Source organism: Actinia tenebrosa, unplaced genomic scaffold (assembly GCF_029948245.1).
Source record: "Actinia tenebrosa isolate PJP-AT-01 unplaced genomic scaffold, QUT_ActTen_1.0 PGA_scaffold1__47_contigs__length_23844297, whole genome shotgun sequence".
Classification (NCBI taxonomy): domain Eukaryota; kingdom Metazoa; phylum Cnidaria; class Anthozoa; order Actiniaria; family Actiniidae; genus Actinia; species Actinia tenebrosa.
This window is the reverse complement of record NW_028292578.1, coordinates 1,299,874-1,320,997: the sequence shown is the minus strand read 5'-3', so window position 1 is coordinate 1,320,997 and position 21,124 is coordinate 1,299,874. Positions and strand designations below refer to the sequence as shown.

Sequence of the window (21,124 nt, the reverse complement as noted above, 5' to 3'; positions counted from 1 at the left end):
GCTGTATGTTAGACAAAGTCCCAATCGGCAAACTGCTCGCTCAGTGCCTATCGTTTAACGTTATATTACTTTATTTGCAGCTTTGTCCCCTATGTGCTTCCGTAGTGCAAGCAGCAACGCGTTTCTTATTTTAGCAACTAGTCTAACTTGCTGCGTTTCCTTTATGGGCCATCGTGGGTATTGTCAAACTTAAAAATCTCTAATTGCAATATCACTAGTTGACTACTGTATGTGTTTAAACTAGGAGGAGAAAAACAGCCGGTATCCTCAACCCGCATAGCCTGGAACCTCTGGCACCCAGGGTACAACCCGCAGAGAAGGAGATGGAAAAAGGAATGCAATATCCTCCACATATATCCCAAAACCCAGAGTGAATATAAGACATAGAGCGTAAGCTACGTACTTTTATCAATATTTTTATTTTCTCACGTTCTGTACTTCTACAAATTGAAACACAATTTTTACTTGAAGCACTTCCTTGAGAAATATTATCATCATTTTGCATTTCCTTTACCTATCCATTACTTATGTATGGGTGCAGGATGTATTGTGATGGTGCTGCGTATGATTCACTGCCCCATTACCCATTGTTCAAAATTAATTAAGTGGGGCTCTTACCCCAGACTGAAATCTTTGACTGATCAAGAGCTGATTCGTGTGTGCAACAGCATGACATGATCAGCTTTGTCGAAATTCTTGGAGAAAAACTACGTTGCAACTAGGAAGTGTTAGTCTCGAGAGTGAACTTCCCGTAAGCAAGTTGAATTAGAATTTAACAGCCAATGCTGCTGCACGCGCATCTTGTAAAATATTTCACTTTGTAACTTAACCTCTAAGACCCGCTTACATGAAGGTGCAATGTGATCCTAGCGTCTTCTTTCTCTAGAAGATAACAAATGATGTAGCAGTTTCGCTAGAACCAGCTAGCATGCTCTTTTTCTCCCCTTTCTGGAGGAGGAGGAATGCCGGGAAGCACAAGCTAGAGTCACGCTGAAGGCGACACGTTGCAGCATTACACGCGCAGTGCATTATTGCAGGCAATGTTGCTCGAGTAGGATAGTTTTCTATTTCAGTAACATTGCGTGTAGCAATTTGCGTCGTGCGACATGGCTCGCGACATCGATTGCCTGCCGTGTGTCTGTAGCTTACCTTCATAAAAACGGATCCTAAATAGAGTTTGCTTTCAGAAAAAAAGAAACTGAAAATTAACATGTAAAAATAACATTGCAATTACGAGAATTTTAAACTTAAAACCACATAAAATAACTAATAAGTAAATATAAAGATATAACGAGCTTTTCCAAACTCCTAACTAATTTACGATCCACAACAAAATCTGATGCCACTCGGCAGAGTCTGTACGCAAAGTTCAGACAAACGTACGCGCATGACTATCAAATGACATATAACCTTACCCAATTAGAGGCTCCAAAAATATATCTATCCAATCAGGATAGCGGATTGCGGAAGCCATTTGACTGTCCATATTTTACTCATGCCTAACCTGACTATTGTTTTTACACCAAATAAATAAATAATAATAAAAAAAAAAGATTATATACTCGTAATAATATACCTTATGATAATTACACCTTAACACTTAACCAAAAAATAAACCATACAATCGAGATATTCTCTTGTCTTTGTAAGGCCCGGAAACATGACGCAACTGTTGTGCGCGTTGTAAAACCCTGTGTGCGCAACGTTGCAATAGTGGAATCGCGTATGCTTATGCGACGTTGCGCGTGATGCAATGCCTTGTGTGCGAACGTTGCAATAGTGGAACGCGTATGCTTATGCGACGTTGCGCGTGATGCAATGCCTTGTGTTCGAACGTTGCAATAGTGGAATCGCGTATGCTTATGCGACGTTGTGCGTGATGCAATGCCTTGTGTGCGAAGTTGCAATAGTGGAATAGCTTTCTGCTTCTACGACGTTGCGCGCAAACCATTTTCTGGTCTGACTTGGGTAACGTTCCTTAATTCGTATTTAATTCAAGGAAATGGTTACTCATGACAACCCCCCCCCCCCCCCCCCCACACACACGTTCGTTGCGGACGACGTTGCGTTCAATAGCTGCGTCACGTGTCCGGGCCCTTAATAGTCATTTATGAAAATTTACACCGTTTAAGGACTACTTAAGTTGAATGTATTTTTCTTTATAACTTTAGTCCCACAGCTTTTGATCGAGCAGGAAACAGGGTTGAGTCAAGTACACCCTTGGGGGTGGTAGTGAGGTATTTTTGAACCCAGCCTTTTATACTCTTTGCTTGTCTGGAACAACTAGAGCAGACTGACCGTATTTTCCAAGCTGTTCACAGTTAAATTGAGTAGGCGGCTGAAATAGACAGCCATCTACTTTAGTTGCAATTAGTTTATAGTGTCGTTATTTGAGACTTCTTGATTTAGGAAGATAGCAATTCGTTATTTAAAGAAGGAACTATTTTAAGTCCTAATTCATTTATCTACAGGAAATTTTTAAATTACAATATTCTAGTTGCTAGAAAAATGCATGAGGGCTTATTGGTTAGTCTAAATACAGCAGTGCGATAGTTCCGGTACCCTCGGATACACCCGGATACACTACGGTAACACTTCAATTTACCCAAGTGACATCTGGGTATATAGACAAACTCGTAGACACCCGATACTTCGACACAATTGTTGACCCAGTGCTTCATACCAAAATGTCACCCGACTAATTGACGCGCTACGTTACTCTCCGGCTATTTGACACCCGGAGTCACCCAGGAACATACTTGTGTCCGCGTATATGGACAAACTTCGGATACACTATGATATCTGGCAAACCCCGGTATACAGGCATCCCGTAGACACCCGGGTACATCCAAATACAAAAACAGCGCACTGCCGTATCCAGAATAACAATTCCTTCTTACCGCTTAGTTTCATCAATTATACAATTATTATTCTTAAAGTCGTTATTCATATTCCAATCAAAAATAAGGTGTTCTGACTTATCCAATGAAGAATGTACCAAGTAGCTGGCGGGTAGAGGAAGTGTTCCCGCCAGGCAGGTTTACTTCCATCCAATTGCTTTACTCTCTAGTAAAGCGATGAAGAGAATTGAAATGATGTACATGGATCCAACGATCATACCCATCCAAATCTGAGAGAAACCAAGAGAAAAAAGAAATAAGAGGACGGCTTGATGGATAAGACCTTTAGCAGTGTTCTTACCTTGCCGCGCCATTGCGGAATCGCGCATAAAAAAAAACAGAAATGGCGCACAAATGTCAACTCTATGCGCCCCCAAGGGCGCATGAATTATTCAAAGAATACTTCCTGATAATTTTAAAAGATTTAGAGTACTATGAAATAATAAAAGTCGCATTATATTGTCAATGAACAAGGTGAAAGTTCAGATGAAACGACACGAATCGAACCTAGCCGCCATCTTGTATTTCACTCACCAAGAGGTCTGGGACAAGTCTATGTTAACTGACCTTGTTTATTGGAGGCTCAAGTATGGCTGCCCAGCGCAAGTTTATTATATTATCATTACTAATAAAAAACTCTCTAAATTCAATATGGCGGCTCTTCCAGCAGCAACTTCGTTATAAGGCTGCGTTATATTTCCAAAGATAAATACCTTGTAGGTGTAGCGAAGTCCAGCAAACCCGACAACCCACTGCACGAGCACAATAACGGTCACCTCTGAAACGAACGAACAAACGAATAATGTCAAAGACTGAGGTATAAATGAAGGAGTGCGCAACGTTACTACAGCAGTAGAGTGCAACTGGGTTACGAAACATTTTTCTATTATTTTCACAAGACAGTAAACAATAGCGCAGCGCGCAGATGACTTCATCAAAACGAAGACAGAGGCAAACAAACTTATAACTTACTTCAAGCAGATAATTTTCATAGGTTATTATTTTAACTTCAAATACAAAAATAAAATCGGTTCGTATAACAATCGACAAGGTTGAACGGAATGCAATGCTTTTCTGAGTCTTGAAGCTATTTTTAGAATCCGTGCGCTGCGCTATTGAAACAAATTATAATCAATATTTCCGCGATCACAGTTTTAAATTCTGAGATATTCTAGATGTGTTAGGCTTGTGAATGGCAGCGCGCAGGAAACTGTCACAGTAAGGGATTAACAGACCAATTACAGCACGAGATCGCTGCTTTTCTGACTAAAATGCTCGGGCACAGCGCTGTGACGGTCACGCACGGGCCGCATACGTCACAGACAAGAATGACTAACCTGCTGAGTAGTACCACCTCAGGTTTCTGAAGACAACAAGAGCGGCAAAGATGCCAAGGCAAAGGGTGTTGTTCATGGTGCTGGCACCGTACAGCTAGAAAGAAAACAAGGGACATAAATGAGTGAAGTTGAACTCAATTACAAATCAGGGATGGGCGTATTATATACTGGGGTCACTGAGCTGGACAGAGCGTAGAACAGCAGCTAGCTGAGCGGTGAACGCGGCGTGCTAAGCATAAGTGGGCAAAATGACCGGCTCTAAGGATTTTCGGAGCTTGAAAGAACTGTCGTTGTTGAACTGTTGTGTAATTGTTTTTATTTTTCCATTCCATATTTCTGCTTCTAGTAGGCACGTATATCATATTTTAGTCAAAAGAAAACAGGCATGGGAATAAGCTAAACGCTCTTTGATTGCCTGAAACAAAATTCACTGCTGAGCTGGAGGAAGGGTCGGTAGCGTAGTGCAGATCGAGGGTAAAAGTCGAACCCCCAAAAAGGGGGACATACTACTATTGAATAGGCTCACTGAGATAGATAGATAGATACTTCATTCGGCCTCAGGTTTTAATGAGAGTGATTAGGTCTCTAGCAAATAAATGCCAATATTGTGCCAAGAACTAAACTATCGACAGAAACATATACTATACGAGCAAAGAAGGGCTAGGTGGAAAGAGGTAAAAAAAAAGAACACCAGAAGTACGGGGAAGTACAACTTCTAGGACAAGACCGAGGAAGGTTTTTTTTTCTACTAACCTGTGAAAATGTCATGGACACATTCTCCTTCTTCTTCTTTGAAGCGAAGATGAGCGAAGAGACCAGCTCGGAGGCGTTAGAGCACAGTGGTGTCACGACAAACGACACATAGAAGGCTGATGAGTGAAAATACGATTTAAGGAAACATAGATAAATAGATATAAATAGAAGTTGAAAACGTAGAAAATACACTCGACTGAAATGAATGTTTCTAAATAGTACATCCATAACTGTTCGTCATTTTTTGTTATTTTTTATTTTTTATTTCAAACATCCGAAATCACAAAGACTTTCTACAATCTCTTACAGTCTTCACAACTCTCCTCGTGTTCTCTGACTGACTACACAGGATTCCCAATAACCCATTTTGGTGGGTCTCAACAATAACCAAGATAAATAGGAATTATCATACTTACAGCTGATGGGGATGTGTGAATGATTGAGTGGGTTGGTCAACGAGTCCAGCACATCACACATAGGATCAGCGAAGATGGTTACCTATATAAAATCAACAAAGAAATTTAGTCATATCACTAAAATATAAGGTAAATATTAGGCTTCTAAGGCTTAGGTCAAACATCGAACTTCACAAGAGCCGAACCTAATTGAAACAGTGGATAACAAGGCGGTCTTCTATGGTGTCATTAGGTTCGGCTCATATGAAGTTCGACATGACCCTAAATTTTTGATTGGATGATTGGCCATGGTATATAGGAATCTATACCACGATGCGCGAGGGTTTGCATACGATTGAGTCCTTTTCCAATCGCCAAGCTTTTTTAAATCGTTAAAAATTTGGATCTTTATAAAGGTTCCGTAGGTTCAGATTACTGTCGATCTTCATAATTTTTTTTTCAAATCTCGACATGGAAAGATCTACTACAGTAGAGAACCGTTTTTGCATGTATGGAAGCTCCTAATCAGTATATTTAAGATTTGAGGCATAGGATTTGACAACATATTATTCTTGTCGCCAACCACAGAGAGAGCGCGCTTTCAATGGCGCGCTTTCAATGGCGCTATGAAAGATTCAGTCAGCTTTAACATCTTTATTCATAATTTATTCCTATAGTTTATGAATATAATTTTATACAAAATAACGTAAAATAGAAGAAGCTAAACACGTGCAGAATAAACTTTCATTGAACATCTCGTCTTAATGTTATTTTACATAATGTTGTCACAAGATCTGCGAGGACATCTTCTTTGCTTGGTAACGTTTATGTTTCTACTATAAACAAGCCTTGGAGCCATGTATTGTACTTAACAATCTTAACAATAAATAAATGTGACCTTAAAATTACATATAAACAATCTATTTGGCTAGTTAATAAGTTCAAGACGGGACTTTTGATGACGAACTTCCACGAGGTTGTGATGAATTTGTTCAGTTTTCTGTCGAATATCTTCAAAATCTTTCTTCATTTTTTGTAGAATATAATTCATAGTTTCAATCTCCCGAGCCACCTTATCAAGATCTTCTTCATCCTGGCTTGTTTTCTTGCTGTATTGATTTAATGGGCTGTCGTCAAACTTTTTTCTTACGTCTACAAACGGCAAAGCTCTCTTTGGTATCAGTTTGGGATTCCTCTTGCTAAAGGTTTCGTCATGACGATCTTTTATCGACAACAATAAATGCGCTGTTGAAACATTTTTCCTTACCATGCTCCAATCCTTCATCTTTAAAAGCCGAATATATACCAATAGCTAGAAAACTAGTTCTTGTTCCTTTGAGAAAACAATATAGCGTCTTCGAATGTGAAATCCGTTTCTATTCGTTTCAAACACGAACCTGCAAATTCCGTGTAGGCTTAAATGTCCAGAATACCCAAAAGACAATGGAATACGTAGACCAGAAAAGCGGTGGCTTCAGAAGGCAAACTTTGAATTAGTTTTAATTACTACTATTTGTCCTCTCTTCAATTCACTTGAAATAAATTTTTTATTAACGAAAAGAATCGTTGAATTTTCCAGAAATGAAAAGCTTTAAGCTATCGAAACTTTGGAAACATAAAAGCTGAAATCTTTAAAAAATTATTCTAAAAACTTAGAAAAGTTTATCCTAAGTTTATATAGTGAAGTGTGGATTTAAAGTGGAAACGCTTGAGTTGGCTCATATAGGTTGTAATTACGATAAAAACTATTCAATTTGCTTGGACAATGGAAAGCCAAACAAAAAGTAAATATTTCATGCAAATATTTAGGGATTTATTGCAGTAGAGCTTACAATAAAAATAAGAGAACAATGAGTGTTGAAAAATTGTTTTCGTTTCAAAAACGAGGTCACCCAGTCATCTTGCAAGGCCGAACAAGGCGGCTCATTCTAAATGAAGGTGGATAGCGCGAATTCAGGTTAAAAAGGTCAATCTCTATATTTTCCTTCTATAAACGCATTCCATCTGCTTTTAACTAATGAATGGGTGACCTCGTTTAGTGCACTTGTCAGCCTTATAAGCAAGGTGTATAGGAAGCGCACTCCCAAGGCTTTGAAATGCGTTTTCAAAATCAAAAGTTAAAAAAAGATTGTGCGTTTGAAAGGTAAAAGCAAAAATATATCTTATATTCCGTTATTTTATTTTGCGAAGAAACTTGCGCAAGACCAGACAATCAAGAAGAGATGATGAATTATTCAACATGAAAACGGAAAGTCAAAGATCATTACGTCATTTTAGTTATGCGCGTTTTGAACCCTAGACACCATTTTCTAATTAACAGATTGAAATAATCTGGTTTTGCCTCAAGGTCATCAAACATTAATTGTTTTTGAAGTTGTCGTTCGTAGTGTTTTCTTGTGTATTTTCCTAGTAGGCCCCGTCTACACGTATCCGGATATTTTTGAAAAAATATTTTTATTTTTTTGCCGATTAGACTTGAAAATTTTTCGAAAACATTGGCTACGTGTGGACGGGCGGAAATGATTCGAAAACGCTAGGTGGAATTTAAAAAAATCCGTTAATATATCCGGATAACGGTGTGGACGGGCTGGATCCATAGCCTTGCATCCAATCTATGTTTGAGGGGTGTACAGGTAATTGACCAATCAGAATAAAGCATATTATGGTGGATACTTACCAGGCCGACACCAAGAACAAGAAGACCAATGGACTTCATTGTCAAGACTGAGCGACTCTCCTCGTGTTCTGGCTCCTCGTGCTCCTCCTTTACATTATAACAAAACATTATATTTTTATTGATGTGGGGGGAAAGAGAATAAAACTGGGATGGAATGGATGGCAAGGTGATCTGAAGAAATGGGAAATGAAAAATGACATAATGGGAGAAATAGAGGGAAAAGGAAAATAAAGAATAAATACTAAGAGAACGAATATTGGTTAATGAACCGAATTAAAGAGAAGGAAAAAAAAACAATGAAAAATAAATGAAATGGAAAAATGAGGACGGGATCTACACAAAAAATAAAATAAAAAATAATAAAAAATAAAAAAGAAAGAAAGAAAGAAAGAAAGAAAGAAAGAAAGAAAAAAGGAAAAGGAAACTTTCTTCAGATTGTTTTCACGAACAAGAATTTTATGATTTCAATATTCAATTTTATAATTTAACCTCAACTTCTGTTGCACGCATGTATTTTTTTCTTTTACGTATGATTTATACTTTATATCGAGAAAATTTGTTCGTAAAAAAGCTTATTATATATTTACCCATACTAGGTTTTGAGTTTAAGGTGTCATTGTATTCATTAACAAAGAAAATTAACTCATGTTTTAGTTACACGAATTTCCCGTAACTTGCAGACACCCTACCAACTAAAATACCAGATGTCATTGATTATGGCTCTTGTCAATCAAATTTTTGGCAGACAAAGTTCGTAAATTTTTAGCTCCATCTTATACGGAAGGCCGCTAAGCAGGCTACCACAATCCTCGAGCCTTAATCTCTGCATAGTTAAGGAAATTGGTATAATATCTTTGAATACGAGCTGAAGTCAGCTTAGGGGCGGATCCAGGTTCCACTTTGTTTTTCCTTTTGATTCTAAGAAGTGCACCCCTCCCTGGGTTAACTTTGTGCGCAGCACCCCTCCCTGAACAAAATCCTGGATCTGCCCCTGCAGCTTATATCACTTAGCCTTAATTTATAAACTAAATTATATGCTGTTACTATTTGCATACTTGATTTATTTTTCACTATCATAAGGCGGCTTTAACTGTTTATATCATGTTATACATTAACATTGTGTGATTATGCCCATGCAAGTAATGTGCACTGTTAGCTTATTATCATTAGAAGCATCTGATAAGTATTAGTTACATAGGACTGGTTTAAATCAAATATTAATAGCATACAGAACAATAATCTTTTTCCTCTCTCTCATTATCCCCCCACCTCACCACAACCTCTATACACACTTGTAGTATCATATCACTTGTATTTCTGAGATTATTATTTTTTCAGCAGAGCAAAATCATTTAATTTCGTTATATGTCAGTAATAATTAATTCTATGTTAAATCTGATCATATAGTAGCTAATCAACAATAGTCATTATTCATAAGCTGTTGTTTTAAACCATTAGTCAAACATTAGAGTTATCCATGACAATCATACAATCTCTCAGTCATTTCAGCTTAATTCAACCATCTGAAGAAAGCATAACAAGCACCAAGCTGGTTGTCAGAGAGTCTCTTGCTCTAATACTTCTCTGTCATAGATAACAAGGATTGGGGGGGGGGGGGGGGGAGAGGTGTGAATTGGGTGACTAGACCCCCTTGGGATTGAAAAACAATAAGAATAAAGGATAAGGTAAAACCTAAAAAGAATGCTGTGTGATGCCCTTTTTAGTAACCATCAACCCCCTTGGAATCTTTCTAGATCCCTAACTGGGTAACTAATTCCTTATTTATGACAAAGATGCAAAAGTCAAGTGAAAGAGGCTCTGATAATCAGGGTAGATAGTAAGATTGACCACTTCTTGACCAAAACCAGAACCTGAGCATTTGGGAGAATCAGACATCTCAATCTTTTTTTTCATCCCATATCACACAGAGGTATAGTAGGAAAGAAAGCACTCAAGATTCAAATACACAGTTTCCAGGAAACTATTGACTGATCTAAGGTTGGTCAGACGCTGCTCACCTGATCACTTATTTCAAAGGATTCTTTTCGTAATGGAGCCTGTTGACCACAATTATTGTTTAATAACAAATTCAAGTACTGACTAGCTCTTAAATTGTTAGCACGATACATTCGGCACATAATCAGCGTTAGTAAATAAATTAACCATTAGGTGCGTGAGTGGTCGGCATAATGCATAGCAAAATTGCATCCTGTAGCATGCGGTGAATACAGGTGCATTAATGTGGGAACACAATTCATGTACTTATCATTTATCACAAGTCATTTTTTAGGTTTATAAAGTGGTTGGATATTCATGCAGATTTTATGGTGTAGTTATGTCAACCAAAACAGAAGGAAAATAGGCTCTGCTAGCAGGGAAGGTGCATACTTTTTTTAAAAAACACAATTTTTATCAATTATCACATATCAATTATGTTTTACTATATGTGAGCGTAGGTTTTACTTTAATACCATGCATTATGAGTATTTATTCAATAAATTGTTAAGATAGCTATACCCTGTATGTAATTAATAAAGTTGAAGAATCAATTTTCACCATATTCTAATATGAAACATTTATTCCTCAATGTATTAAATACTTATTAAACTAGTACCTTTATTTATAATTAATAATAAAATCTCTCTCTTCTATATTGACCCAAGATTTAGGATTAAATAAATGTTAATTCCTAAAAGTATTTCCAGAATATACCTTTTCGTCGTCAGTAATTGACTCATGATCCTTGGAGAGTATTGGATCCTTTTCAGTACCTTCACTCTTGGACCTCATGCCAGAACCAAGATGCCAGGCCTTGAAATACTTGGATTGAATGTGATCTGTCAATCAAGCAAATATTTAGTCCTTACTGGTTCAATTCTAAGCAAGTGGTTAGTAGACTGTCAATCCTATGTGGGTGTTAATAGTTACCTTCGTAGTTCCCTGCAATATCTTGAAAGGTATCTCAGTGCCTTTGCATTTAAGCAAGACGAACGGTGAGCTTGCAATAATAGAGACATGTGATTAATTGTTCAAGGTGTTAAAAAAAGGTCTTTATCGCTGCAAGTTTACCATTCTTCTTACTTCATTCCAAAGGCATGGCTACCTATCAAGATGGTCCAGGGAACTCTAAAAGGGACTATTCAAGCTGTCTACCAGTGGTTGGTATTTATATAAAGTAAGTCGTTGTATAAGGTTCCAGCTACTATGTTTACCTTCTTTAGCTTTGATGTCTTCAGGGGAGTCATACTCATCACCGCCAATGCGCTCATGTCCCGTCTCCTTGCTGGCCATCAAGACAAAGCGGTGAAGAACCCTGCGCTGAATCCTGTTATTTTCATTAAAAAATTGTAATTAATACTTATTATTGTCTGAATAATAGATCAAGCATAAGTCTCTTCTTTTCATCACCATCACCCTCACCCTCAATCAGCATCATTATTAATCAACAATTTATTAACTTACAGTGATTGACGATGTTTGTCAGCTCTCCTCTCAGCAGCTTTGCTGTCATATGCCTACAGATTGAAAAATAAACCACTTAATATTCACTGCACATATAATCTATTTCAGTTTGTAACTTGTCGTATAACACTATAAAAAATAAAAAAATATATGAAGTGAAGGCATTTAACCAATAAAATAAAAATTATTAGTCAATGTGTAATAAGCAAATAGACACAAAAGAAAACAATGGAATTAAGGTCTACTAAAGTGTGTTAGTCCAATATCTATTGCACTAGTTTAATGACTTAACTCTAACATATACATCTTCTATTTAGTGTGAGAAACATTTTAGTGCTAACAGACTTACCAGGAAACCAAGGTAGAAAACAAAAAGGATGAAGCAAATGATCATTGTCGCAAGAGCAGCCTTTCTAACATAGGGTGGTTGTGGTCCAAAGTTGTGGGGGCCAAAATACCAATCAGCACCCTGGACAATACTACAACCAAAAGAACAAAACAAAAATTGAATGGTCACCGTAACTGCCCAATAAATAACAAGCTCCCTAATCTCAATCTCTCAGGGATGTTGGGAGAGAAGTGGGAATTGTTTTCAAAAATATCCATACACCAGACTAATCAGCTCCCCCAACCCATAAATTATGAATGCTTCCTACATACAGATGATAGAGAGATTTAGCATCAAGACATGAACAACAAAGACAACTGCACGAGTGCATTTTTCCTGTGTGAGTGCTGTCCTCAACATGGTTAATGTCTTCATCAGGACGTAAAAATGCTGCAAATGGGGTCTGTCAAGAGCATCAACCACGTTGAGGACAGAGGGCACACGAAAAAATCTTTGACTTCGCGTCTTGATGCTAAATCACTCTTACGATAACTCAGCACTTACAAGTAGGACAGAGATGTGCCAAGCATAATAACAACAGCAGTGACTACATCAGGAAGGACTGTAACACCCTGGCGAACAAATGATGGAAAATTTAATTCAAAATCTACAGCATTAGCTGCATATGCATGCAAATCTCAAGATTTCATATTTTCCCAGGTTTCCCCCCTTTTATCTGAAGCATATATTCATGCCATGCATCCTGCTCTTGAATATTATATCTTTTTCCACCAATAACTAGAGGTTTCAATAGAAAGTAGCTTAACCAGCAGTTGATTGCCAGATACTCACCTCTCACTAGACATCGGCTATTTTACAGTCAGCAGAGTCAATTAATGATAAAAAATAAAAGCAACACAGCCCCCTATTTTGTCAAGCAGCCCTCCTGCACTTCAAAAATTACAGAGTTCTTTGAGTAACATAATTTCATCCAGATGATGTTGGCAATGGACTACATACATTATATACTGTGTCAATATCTAGGAGGAAATCTAAAGATAGCCTTCTATCAGTTGTGTTGGTAAAAAGTATTTAATTACCTGTTTGGTTAAGCTCAACTTTCCAGTACCAGTTCCCTCAATTGCTTCTCCCTTCCTGTCAATGTCACATCGGCCAATAAACACACTGCCGGCCCATGCAGCTGTCAGCAACATGATGGTACTACCAGCAAGGGTGCTAGAAAACGATGTGAAAACTATATCTTAACAAAAATAAATGTTTTCACACTTTCGTATTTATATGGAAGCATAGGTTGATTTGGAGAGAAGTCCAGAGCATAAATAAACAAGATCAATAATTTATTATATTCATTATCATTGGTACATTAGGAGACAACTGATTAAGGCAATTATTTATACTTTGCCAAGCTTTTGGACAATTAAAATTTTCAATTTTTTCTTCTTCTGGTTTTACGACTTTAAAATCCATGCAATAAAACTTTCACAGTGTAAATTTTAAATTTTAGTAACATGTTTATGAGGTCATTTTCTGCTAAAATCCAAGAAATCCAAAAATCTAAAACGTTACGATTTCCGAGAATATTTTTTTCTTTTTTTGGCCAAGTTTCATTATCTTTGGTTTAGAACCAGAAACGTTATATCCCTGGTGCCTATTTCAGGGTCTTTTGTGCCCGATGTGTATCACCTATCTTCAGGGCAATGATAGAATAAAAATAAATAAAAAAGGTTAGTCCATAGGCACAGTTTTAAACAGCACTCAAGACCTCACTCAACCTTTCTGGAAGTTTAAGCTGCAACTAACTATGAACTCACCCCATGCCAATTGACAGTTTGCTCTGTGCATCATCACCGAGACCAGACACAATAATGATGGCTGAGTCAGGAACTGCTCCCAGGAGTGGAAGAACAATGCCACCTAGAAAAAGAGTTTAAATAAAGTGTTAATGATATATGTATATATATACGCTAAAGTATTCTATTTCACCATAAGAACATTAAATATTAAACATCGTTGCCAAAAGTAGAAAGGAATTCTACTTTTCGCAAAGATTGCTGCAACTTGTCTTGCAACATGTATCTGGAAATTTTTGTATCCGCAATTTTTTTTTTTCGGTTACGAAAATGTTTGCGTCCACTGCAGTGTATTCAAATCACTTTGGAATCGTTTTCACTATCCACACGTATCCAGAAATTTCTTGATCCGCCCTGATGCACGCTAGTGCCTAGTCCCTTTGAGGGATAGTTTTTCTTATTGAGCATGCGCAAAATCGTGTTTACGTAAGCATATTCGAAAATTTGCGGTTACGACAGTCCACACGTATCCGTATTCAGAGCATATTCGAAAATTTCCACTCTGGAGACCGTTTTCGAAAATTTCTGGATACAGATACAAAACTTTCCAGACACGTGTAGACGCAACCCACATCCACAAAAAGAAATTGCGGATCCAAAAATTTGCGGATACATGTAGACAGGACCTTAAAATTAAAACTATCACACGTATAACTTATGGAAACACAATATTATTAATGATCACCTAATTGCAAGTTATGACATTTTCAAACAGCAACATAAAAAATAGGTCCAGGATTAATTATTTTTGCAAAACATTTGTAACTATTTCTCTGTTTTGAAGGTATAGGACTGCCATTTTTGATATTACCTTGATGGTATATACCAAAACAGCTATTTTTATGATCAATACAGGTTCTAGTTGAGTCTCTAATAAGGCTTTAGAATCAAAATAAATAATAAAATTACATTTTCTAATTCCTTTTTATTTATTTATTTATTTTTTATATGCCACAACAATCTTGCAATCAGGTGTATGTATGTTGCTCAAATTATTACTGTAATTTTAAAAAAACCTCTAGCTGCATAATGCATGTGTGTGGGAGTTGGACTGTACATCTAAGTGCCCTGGGGAGGTTGGTAGCTAAGGCAATAGAAAGGATATCAGTCTGGTATTCGAGATAACTTACCAACAATAGCTGCAGGAACACCAATGTCTAGAAGTAGCTCAGCACCATCTGGGAATAAATGGGAAACATAAGTGAAAACTGGAAATAAATTAAGGAAATGATATGCAAGGTTGTTCCATTTGTACTCCCATTACCCCCAAGAAGGTTCTTAAGGTATAGAACAATGTCTGAAAAAGTCTTCACATTTATCCCAATTTTTTCCCAAATTTGATATGAAAAATGGTCGCGACACTACTGGTAGCTTGGGAATATCAAGTAAACTAGATATATGTGACAGAGTCAAAAGACACTATTTTGGACAGTAATTATTTAGTCATAAATCTATATTTTTAATTAGGAATGCCTCGTGTACACATAGGAATGTAATTCTTTAGTTAACTGTTTGCGTGGAAAATGCGCAAGCAAGAAATAATTTCCGTACGTAATTACATTACAGTGAGTCATGCCTAGGTTTGGCGCTTGTTTACGTAAGTTCGTGTTTGGGACATCCTGTTTGCGCCTAGGGCGTGCAACATTGCATAGGATGTGTAAGGTCTTAAGAATGCAGGTTTTTCCATAAAAATAGGCCCAAACTAAGCTTAAATCAGTGTAGTAAAAGTTCTTGAAGACGTTGCACATATCAAGACAAGGAATTCTCTACGATGTAAAGGTATGAATCTTTGAAGCCTTTTACACTTTTACCTAGGATAGATTTAGGACAAATCTATGTTCATATCGTTAACTAGTCATTATATTTTATAGTTTAGATTTTCTACATATTTGTTAAGCATTCGTTTCATGTTGTAGTAATTCTAGTCGCATTAGCGCGTAATTTAGTACAAAGTTATTCACGCAGTAGTAATTTAGTAATCACGCTGAGTGTATCTTGTCTTTTAAACTCTTTAAAACGTTTACTATAGGATCGCTACCGCCTTACTCGCTTGTTTAACCTTTTTACTACGATAAATAGCCTTAACTGCGGGATAAAAGACCTTTTCTTTCCAACCTTTAATTTGTTCGCTACTTAAACTCTACACTCAAGGTCATTGTCGCGACCGCGTGTTCAGTAAACCGTGTAATTCTTAGTTTGTCATAAACAAAGGTTAAAATACTTACCTAAAGCCATAGTTAACCTCTAGTCAATTTTTCCTATTGCTTTTTCCATTGGTTTAGTTCATTTTAAACGGTTTACCGACTTGTACATTAAACTTTGCAACCTAGTAATTTTCACTCGCGTATTGTAAACACTGCTAATCAGTATGCAATATTCAAATTACCTGTGACGTAATTTACGTATTTCCGTTTCTATTTATATCTAGCAAGACTGTATTCTATTCATAACTTTTAGCTATTTAGATAAGCTACAAATTTATTTTATCTCATTGTAAATATTTTTCTTGTTTTCATTAGAGATATCCTGTAATCTCGTTCCCGTTTTTTTTTCATGTATTGTAAAGTTGTGTGAATTTTTCAATAAATTCTTTTGTCAAAACCACTTGCAATCTGATTCATAGCTGAGCGCCTTGCCGCCGGTTACATATATACTGTGTATATAATATCATATTTACCTGAAATACATTTTGCTGCAACTCCAAGAATAGCACCATAGAATACCATCAACAAAAGATTCCCACTTATCTAGAAAAAAACCACTTGTAAGTCATTAAAAATACAAGATCAATCTTTAGTTCAGTAAATACATGCCATTATAAAGACTAAGCTATTATTATATTCTCTTAAAACAATAAAATGAGAGCGAAGGACAGTAAGGAATTATTATGAACTTTATGAATTTATGTCATATTATATATGTAAGTATTAAAATATGTCCTACATTATGGTTGATACTCTAAAAATTAAAAACGTTTTTCAGTTTTATTACACATTCTTTCATTATCAAGCTAGGTTTGCATGATTTTATGGTTCTGTGGTTTTGAAGCCAAGCTAAAAACCTCAATCATGCATAACATATAGGTTTGAAGACAGGAATGAATTTTACACACACACAAATTATCACATCAAAAAACCATGAAAATGTATGCAAGTTGACAAGGTTACCATCATAAGAACCTTTAGGAAACATTATTTCTCAACAATTTCTTTCTTTCATAATATTATCATAATCTACACTAATGTAAATGATGAAATTGGGTGTGTTTGGAGTTTTGTTTACAGCCTCTAGAATGTAGTCATCAGTGACCATTTTTTAGATTATTGAATGAATGCTTATTATTGTGTGTATTATCTATCAATATTCAATGCCTTAAAACACGTTTTTCTGCTTGGTTGATCATTAAGCATTTACAAAATAATTTTTAAAAGGACTATATACAATTTCATGAGAAAGAAAAAAAATTAGTTTTTTAAATTATGGCTCTTTTTTAGACTCCTGCAATAAAGAAAAGGAATAATCCTATAAAAATATATTTGTGCTGTATATTTATGAGTGATGTCGCCGAGAGAGTAAAAACCACATATTTTAAATTTAATAATTCAAGAAGCTAAGAAATATTCAATATTCATGAGTTTTTCAATTAGTACATTTAATTTTTTTTTTTTTTTAATTTTTTTTCTGAAAATGAAATGCAATGTGAATGAGTTGAAGAAGATAATTAAGAATGCCTGACTCTGTCATGACAGGGTTGACAAAAACTATTTGTCGATAAATTAGTTGGTCGACATGCATTGGACCTTATGGATCAAAATCATTTTTAATCAACCATGCAGTGAAACAAATGACTCAAAGGACTTGATGCTTCTACGGTAGCTTATCAATCAATAACACTTCAATGAAACCTAGATAGATAACAATAGATATTTTTAAATGCAAAACTGAAATATTCCTATTATGACTAATTTCTGCTTGAAGACTACTATAATCGCACAAAGCCACAGATCATATCCTAATCTTTTTTCAAAAGACTGTTTCCTAGATACCACAGGCCATATAATTTTATACAAACACTCAACTCATTTGAAATGGAAATTTATTCAAAACAAATCGAAAACTATTACACTGCACCTGTAAATTTTATCGCCCAAGTCTTTCAATTTATACGTATTTATTAGGCGAAAAGAGAAAAGAAAAAAACGACGTTAGAATTAGACATGGTTTTACATCATCAATTATTGATGTTTTTTGGTGAATTTTCGAATATATTAAACCTTCTGTATTCTTTTAGTGGATCGAGTAGAACAGATATCATAACAACCGCACGGATTATTTTATTTTTTTTACATTATTCAACCGGTCCGCTTGTTTAATCACAATCTTAGCATCATGCCATGTTCACTTTAGTATACAAAAAATTCGTTCTTTATATCAATGTACGAAAAAATAATGTACGAAAATATATTAGGAAAAATTTACACTGCTTAGACAAATACAGCTTATAAGCGATTTTCAATTAAAACCGATCTCAATACAAACTTGAGCCGGCGTGCTCGGGGTTATCTAGCTGATTTACAGAAAAAATACTAAAAAATTTAACAGAACTACGTTATACTAACTAGCCATAAGCTAGAATAGCCATAATTCCTAATATATCTTAATTGAAAGAAGTATTACAAACAATACAAGCCTCTTATTGCCAATACATGCAACTAAAAACTTATCACACTAGCTATATTTTATGTAGCATTTTCATCTAACTTCAACCTGAATTTCATTTTTTCTTTTACCTCTAGAGAAGAAAATACATCATAAACCTCACAAATATAAGATTTGTTTATCTAAAGTGGCAAATATATCAAAGTAATTCTTGATCCTATTTCTTGACTTAATTTTAGGTAATAAAAGCAGTCAAAAATATTGCATATATAGAATTTCAACGACCTAAGTGAAGAGTCGAGCTTTGCTTCTCATATTTACTTTTTGACTTTAAATTAGAATTTTATTCTAAAAATGAGACTTGAAAGAATGTTATATTATAGACAAGATGTGGATAAAAATGAATGTTTAATGAAACATTAACGGCTTACCGTTGAGGAGCAAGGATATATGCCATTTCTCTCTTCCAGACATGGCGCTAGTTTCTCAGATTCATTCGCCTTGCTTTTATTCCCTGATTCTTCAACAGCCTAAAAGAAAAAACATGCAAACGAAGAGTTTAATTCTAATCGGGCACTCCCACTGCAAAGCTAAGTTGTACTTCAAACAATTCCACAGCAAAAGAACAACTAGACTTTCGTTGTAAATATAAACATTACCCGTCGAAATAGAGGGTGAGAACTAGAGGGGCTCAGTAGCTGAAACGCGAAGAAAATAAAGACGGTGATGTACAAAGGCTTGATAAAGCGCGCCATCTTGAAGCTAAAGATGTCTTCTTGAGTCACTGCCTTCCACAACGAAGCCAAGCAAGCAAAGGATGGACAATATTTGAGCGTTATAGACGCGTAAATGAGTTTTCTGTGGAGGGGCGTGACAGCTTAATTCTAGCTTCCGATTGAAGGGATCACCCGGGTGGAAAATAATGTATTCGGAATGCTGAGAAAACTCTCTCAAGCTATTATATTCCGCTTCACTGGCATCGCATAAACAACGCCGTACCATTCAACCGAAAAAAGCTTGCCCAGATCTAAACGAGAAAAAATATATAAGTTGATGCTGAAGGTCTAAACTTAAAGATCGACTTGCTCCGGTAAAATATGTAAATCATTTTGTGGAGGGAAAAAACTAATTGATCATCCAGAATCTTATTCAAAATCAGCGGTATTCTAAAGAACACAGCGAGCCCAGAGATCACGTACAAACCTTTTAAAGATTTAATTAAAAAAATAAGCAATAAAAAAAAAAGTTTATAAAAAGTAATACTTGATTATTTAACAATCAAATTACAAAAGTAATCTTGCTTAAGGAGAATGAAATTTAAAGGAGAAAATGTATTATAGTGTAAATAAGCAGCGTTTAGTTGTTGGCAAATAAAAAACCAGAGTTGGTGATGCTCTTCTAAGCATATCTTTTTATATATGGGGCTTTTCGAGTTCTTTCTAGTTTTCTAGCTTTATTAGCCTTCTTTGAGTTAACAAATCAAATACAATATAAAAATAACTCAGTCGTTACATAATGTAAGTGAAGTGCTGCGGATATATGCCAGACCACATCTTACCAACAGCCAGCACCGTCAGCACCAAGATACTTGAAAACATTCATCAACAGACTACTAAAGGCTAGGGCAAACGTCGAACTTTCCATGCACCGTACTTAATTACATCAAAGAATGCCGCCTCATCATCACCTGATATCCATCGTTTTTAATGAGTTCGGTGCATGGAAAGTTCGACGTTTGCCCTAGGCCTAAAGGAGAATATATATATAAGCATATTATGCAAGTCAAAAAATGCATTTAAGGAATATAAAACGGCGCGCATGTCTATATACTGTGATATAAACACGATGGGAGCTGTAGAGCAGAGAGAAGTCGTAGAGAAACACGAGGCGCAGCCGAAGTTTGTTAAGTAATATTTCAAAGCCGACAATGAGGACTGGACGGGATTTCAAGTCAAAGCAATTAGTTCCAGTCTGAGGCGCAACCGACTTGAAATCCCGTCCAGTCCGATATTGGAGGCTTTGAAATGACTTCTCATCTCATTAATTATTTGACTTGGAGTAACTGGAACAAAATTAATTCAGTCCTAGGACTGAATTAATTTTGTTCCAGTTACTAGGACTGAATTAATTTTGTTCCAGTTACTCCAGACTGAATGCATTCATTTCCTTTCACTTTACCAGGTTTCAAGTAACATCATGTGACCCAAAAATAGCCTATTGATTGGCTGGTTTACTCATGAATTATTAATGAGTATGAGAAAGTACTTTGCAAAAGAAGAAAACTGGCGGTTTTCATTTCTTGTTAGCATTTTTGGTTCGCGAGATATTAACTTGAGCAGATAATTGTTTGACTTAATTTGTGTCTACGACCATTACAGATATTTTAACCTAGCCTTATTCGATACTACCTCTTGTAAAGGTAGAAATGTCAAAAACCTGAATTTTAAGTAAGGGTGGCCTGGAAGCTAGGCTGTTGCTATGGCAACCTATCTTTATAGTTCATTTTGAAGTCAGAAGTCAGAACAGATTGAGAACTGTAATACTAGCAAATTTGGTTGATTTTGATTGAAATTGGGCTGAGACATAATAGCTTATCATAATCTTACAGGGGCGGCGGAACCGGGTGTGCCCCCCCCCCCCCCCTCACGATTTTTTTTACGGCGCATGTGTCTGCAATCAACAGTGGAAGAAGGGATGTGATGGCCGACGTCGAAGAAAATTCAGTATGTAAGTTTGCGTGAT

The 21,124-nt window shown here is 36.1% G+C and overlaps 2 protein-coding genes across 4 annotated transcripts in view; one reads left to right on the top strand and one right to left on the bottom strand.

Annotated features, from left to right (window-relative positions):
* Window positions 1-400: 400 nt before the first annotated feature.
* LOC116296137 (uncharacterized) lies at window positions 401-19,424 on the bottom strand. 3 transcript variants are annotated; one of them, XM_031704097.2, is made up of 18 exons: window positions 19,042-19,421; window positions 18,814-18,912; window positions 16,401-16,470; window positions 14,854-14,901; window positions 13,685-13,787; window positions 12,953-13,088; window positions 12,417-12,484; window positions 11,874-12,003; window positions 11,525-11,577; window positions 11,275-11,387; window positions 10,775-10,899; window positions 10,081-10,119; window positions 8,063-8,149; window positions 5,407-5,488; window positions 4,991-5,106; window positions 4,238-4,331; window positions 3,614-3,678; window positions 401-3,130 (listed from the first exon to the last, which is right to left on the bottom strand). In XM_031704097.2, exons 1-18 carry the CDS (start codon window positions 19,135-19,137, stop codon window positions 3,041-3,043), a joined length of 1,614 nt encoding a protein of 537 aa, XP_031559957.1. In that variant the 5' UTR covers window positions 19,138-19,421; the 3' UTR covers window positions 401-3,040. The 3 variants fall into 3 exon arrangements, with proteins under 3 accessions (XP_031559957.1, XP_031559958.1, XP_088888435.1); XM_031704098.2 differs by lacking the exon at window positions 10,081-10,119 and having other exon boundaries at window positions 19,042-19,424; XM_089032309.1 differs by lacking the exons at window positions 16,401-16,470; window positions 18,814-18,912; window positions 19,042-19,421 and adding an exon at window positions 15,949-16,099.
* Window positions 15,193-21,124, top strand: part of LOC116296136 (mediator of RNA polymerase II transcription subunit 23) — a 33,110-nt gene continuing 27,178 nt past the window's right edge. The window contains exon 1 of the mRNA XM_089032300.1: window positions 15,193-15,502. The gene's annotated coding sequence lies outside the window, so the exon portion shown is untranslated. The remainder of the gene's footprint in view (window positions 15,503-21,124) is intronic.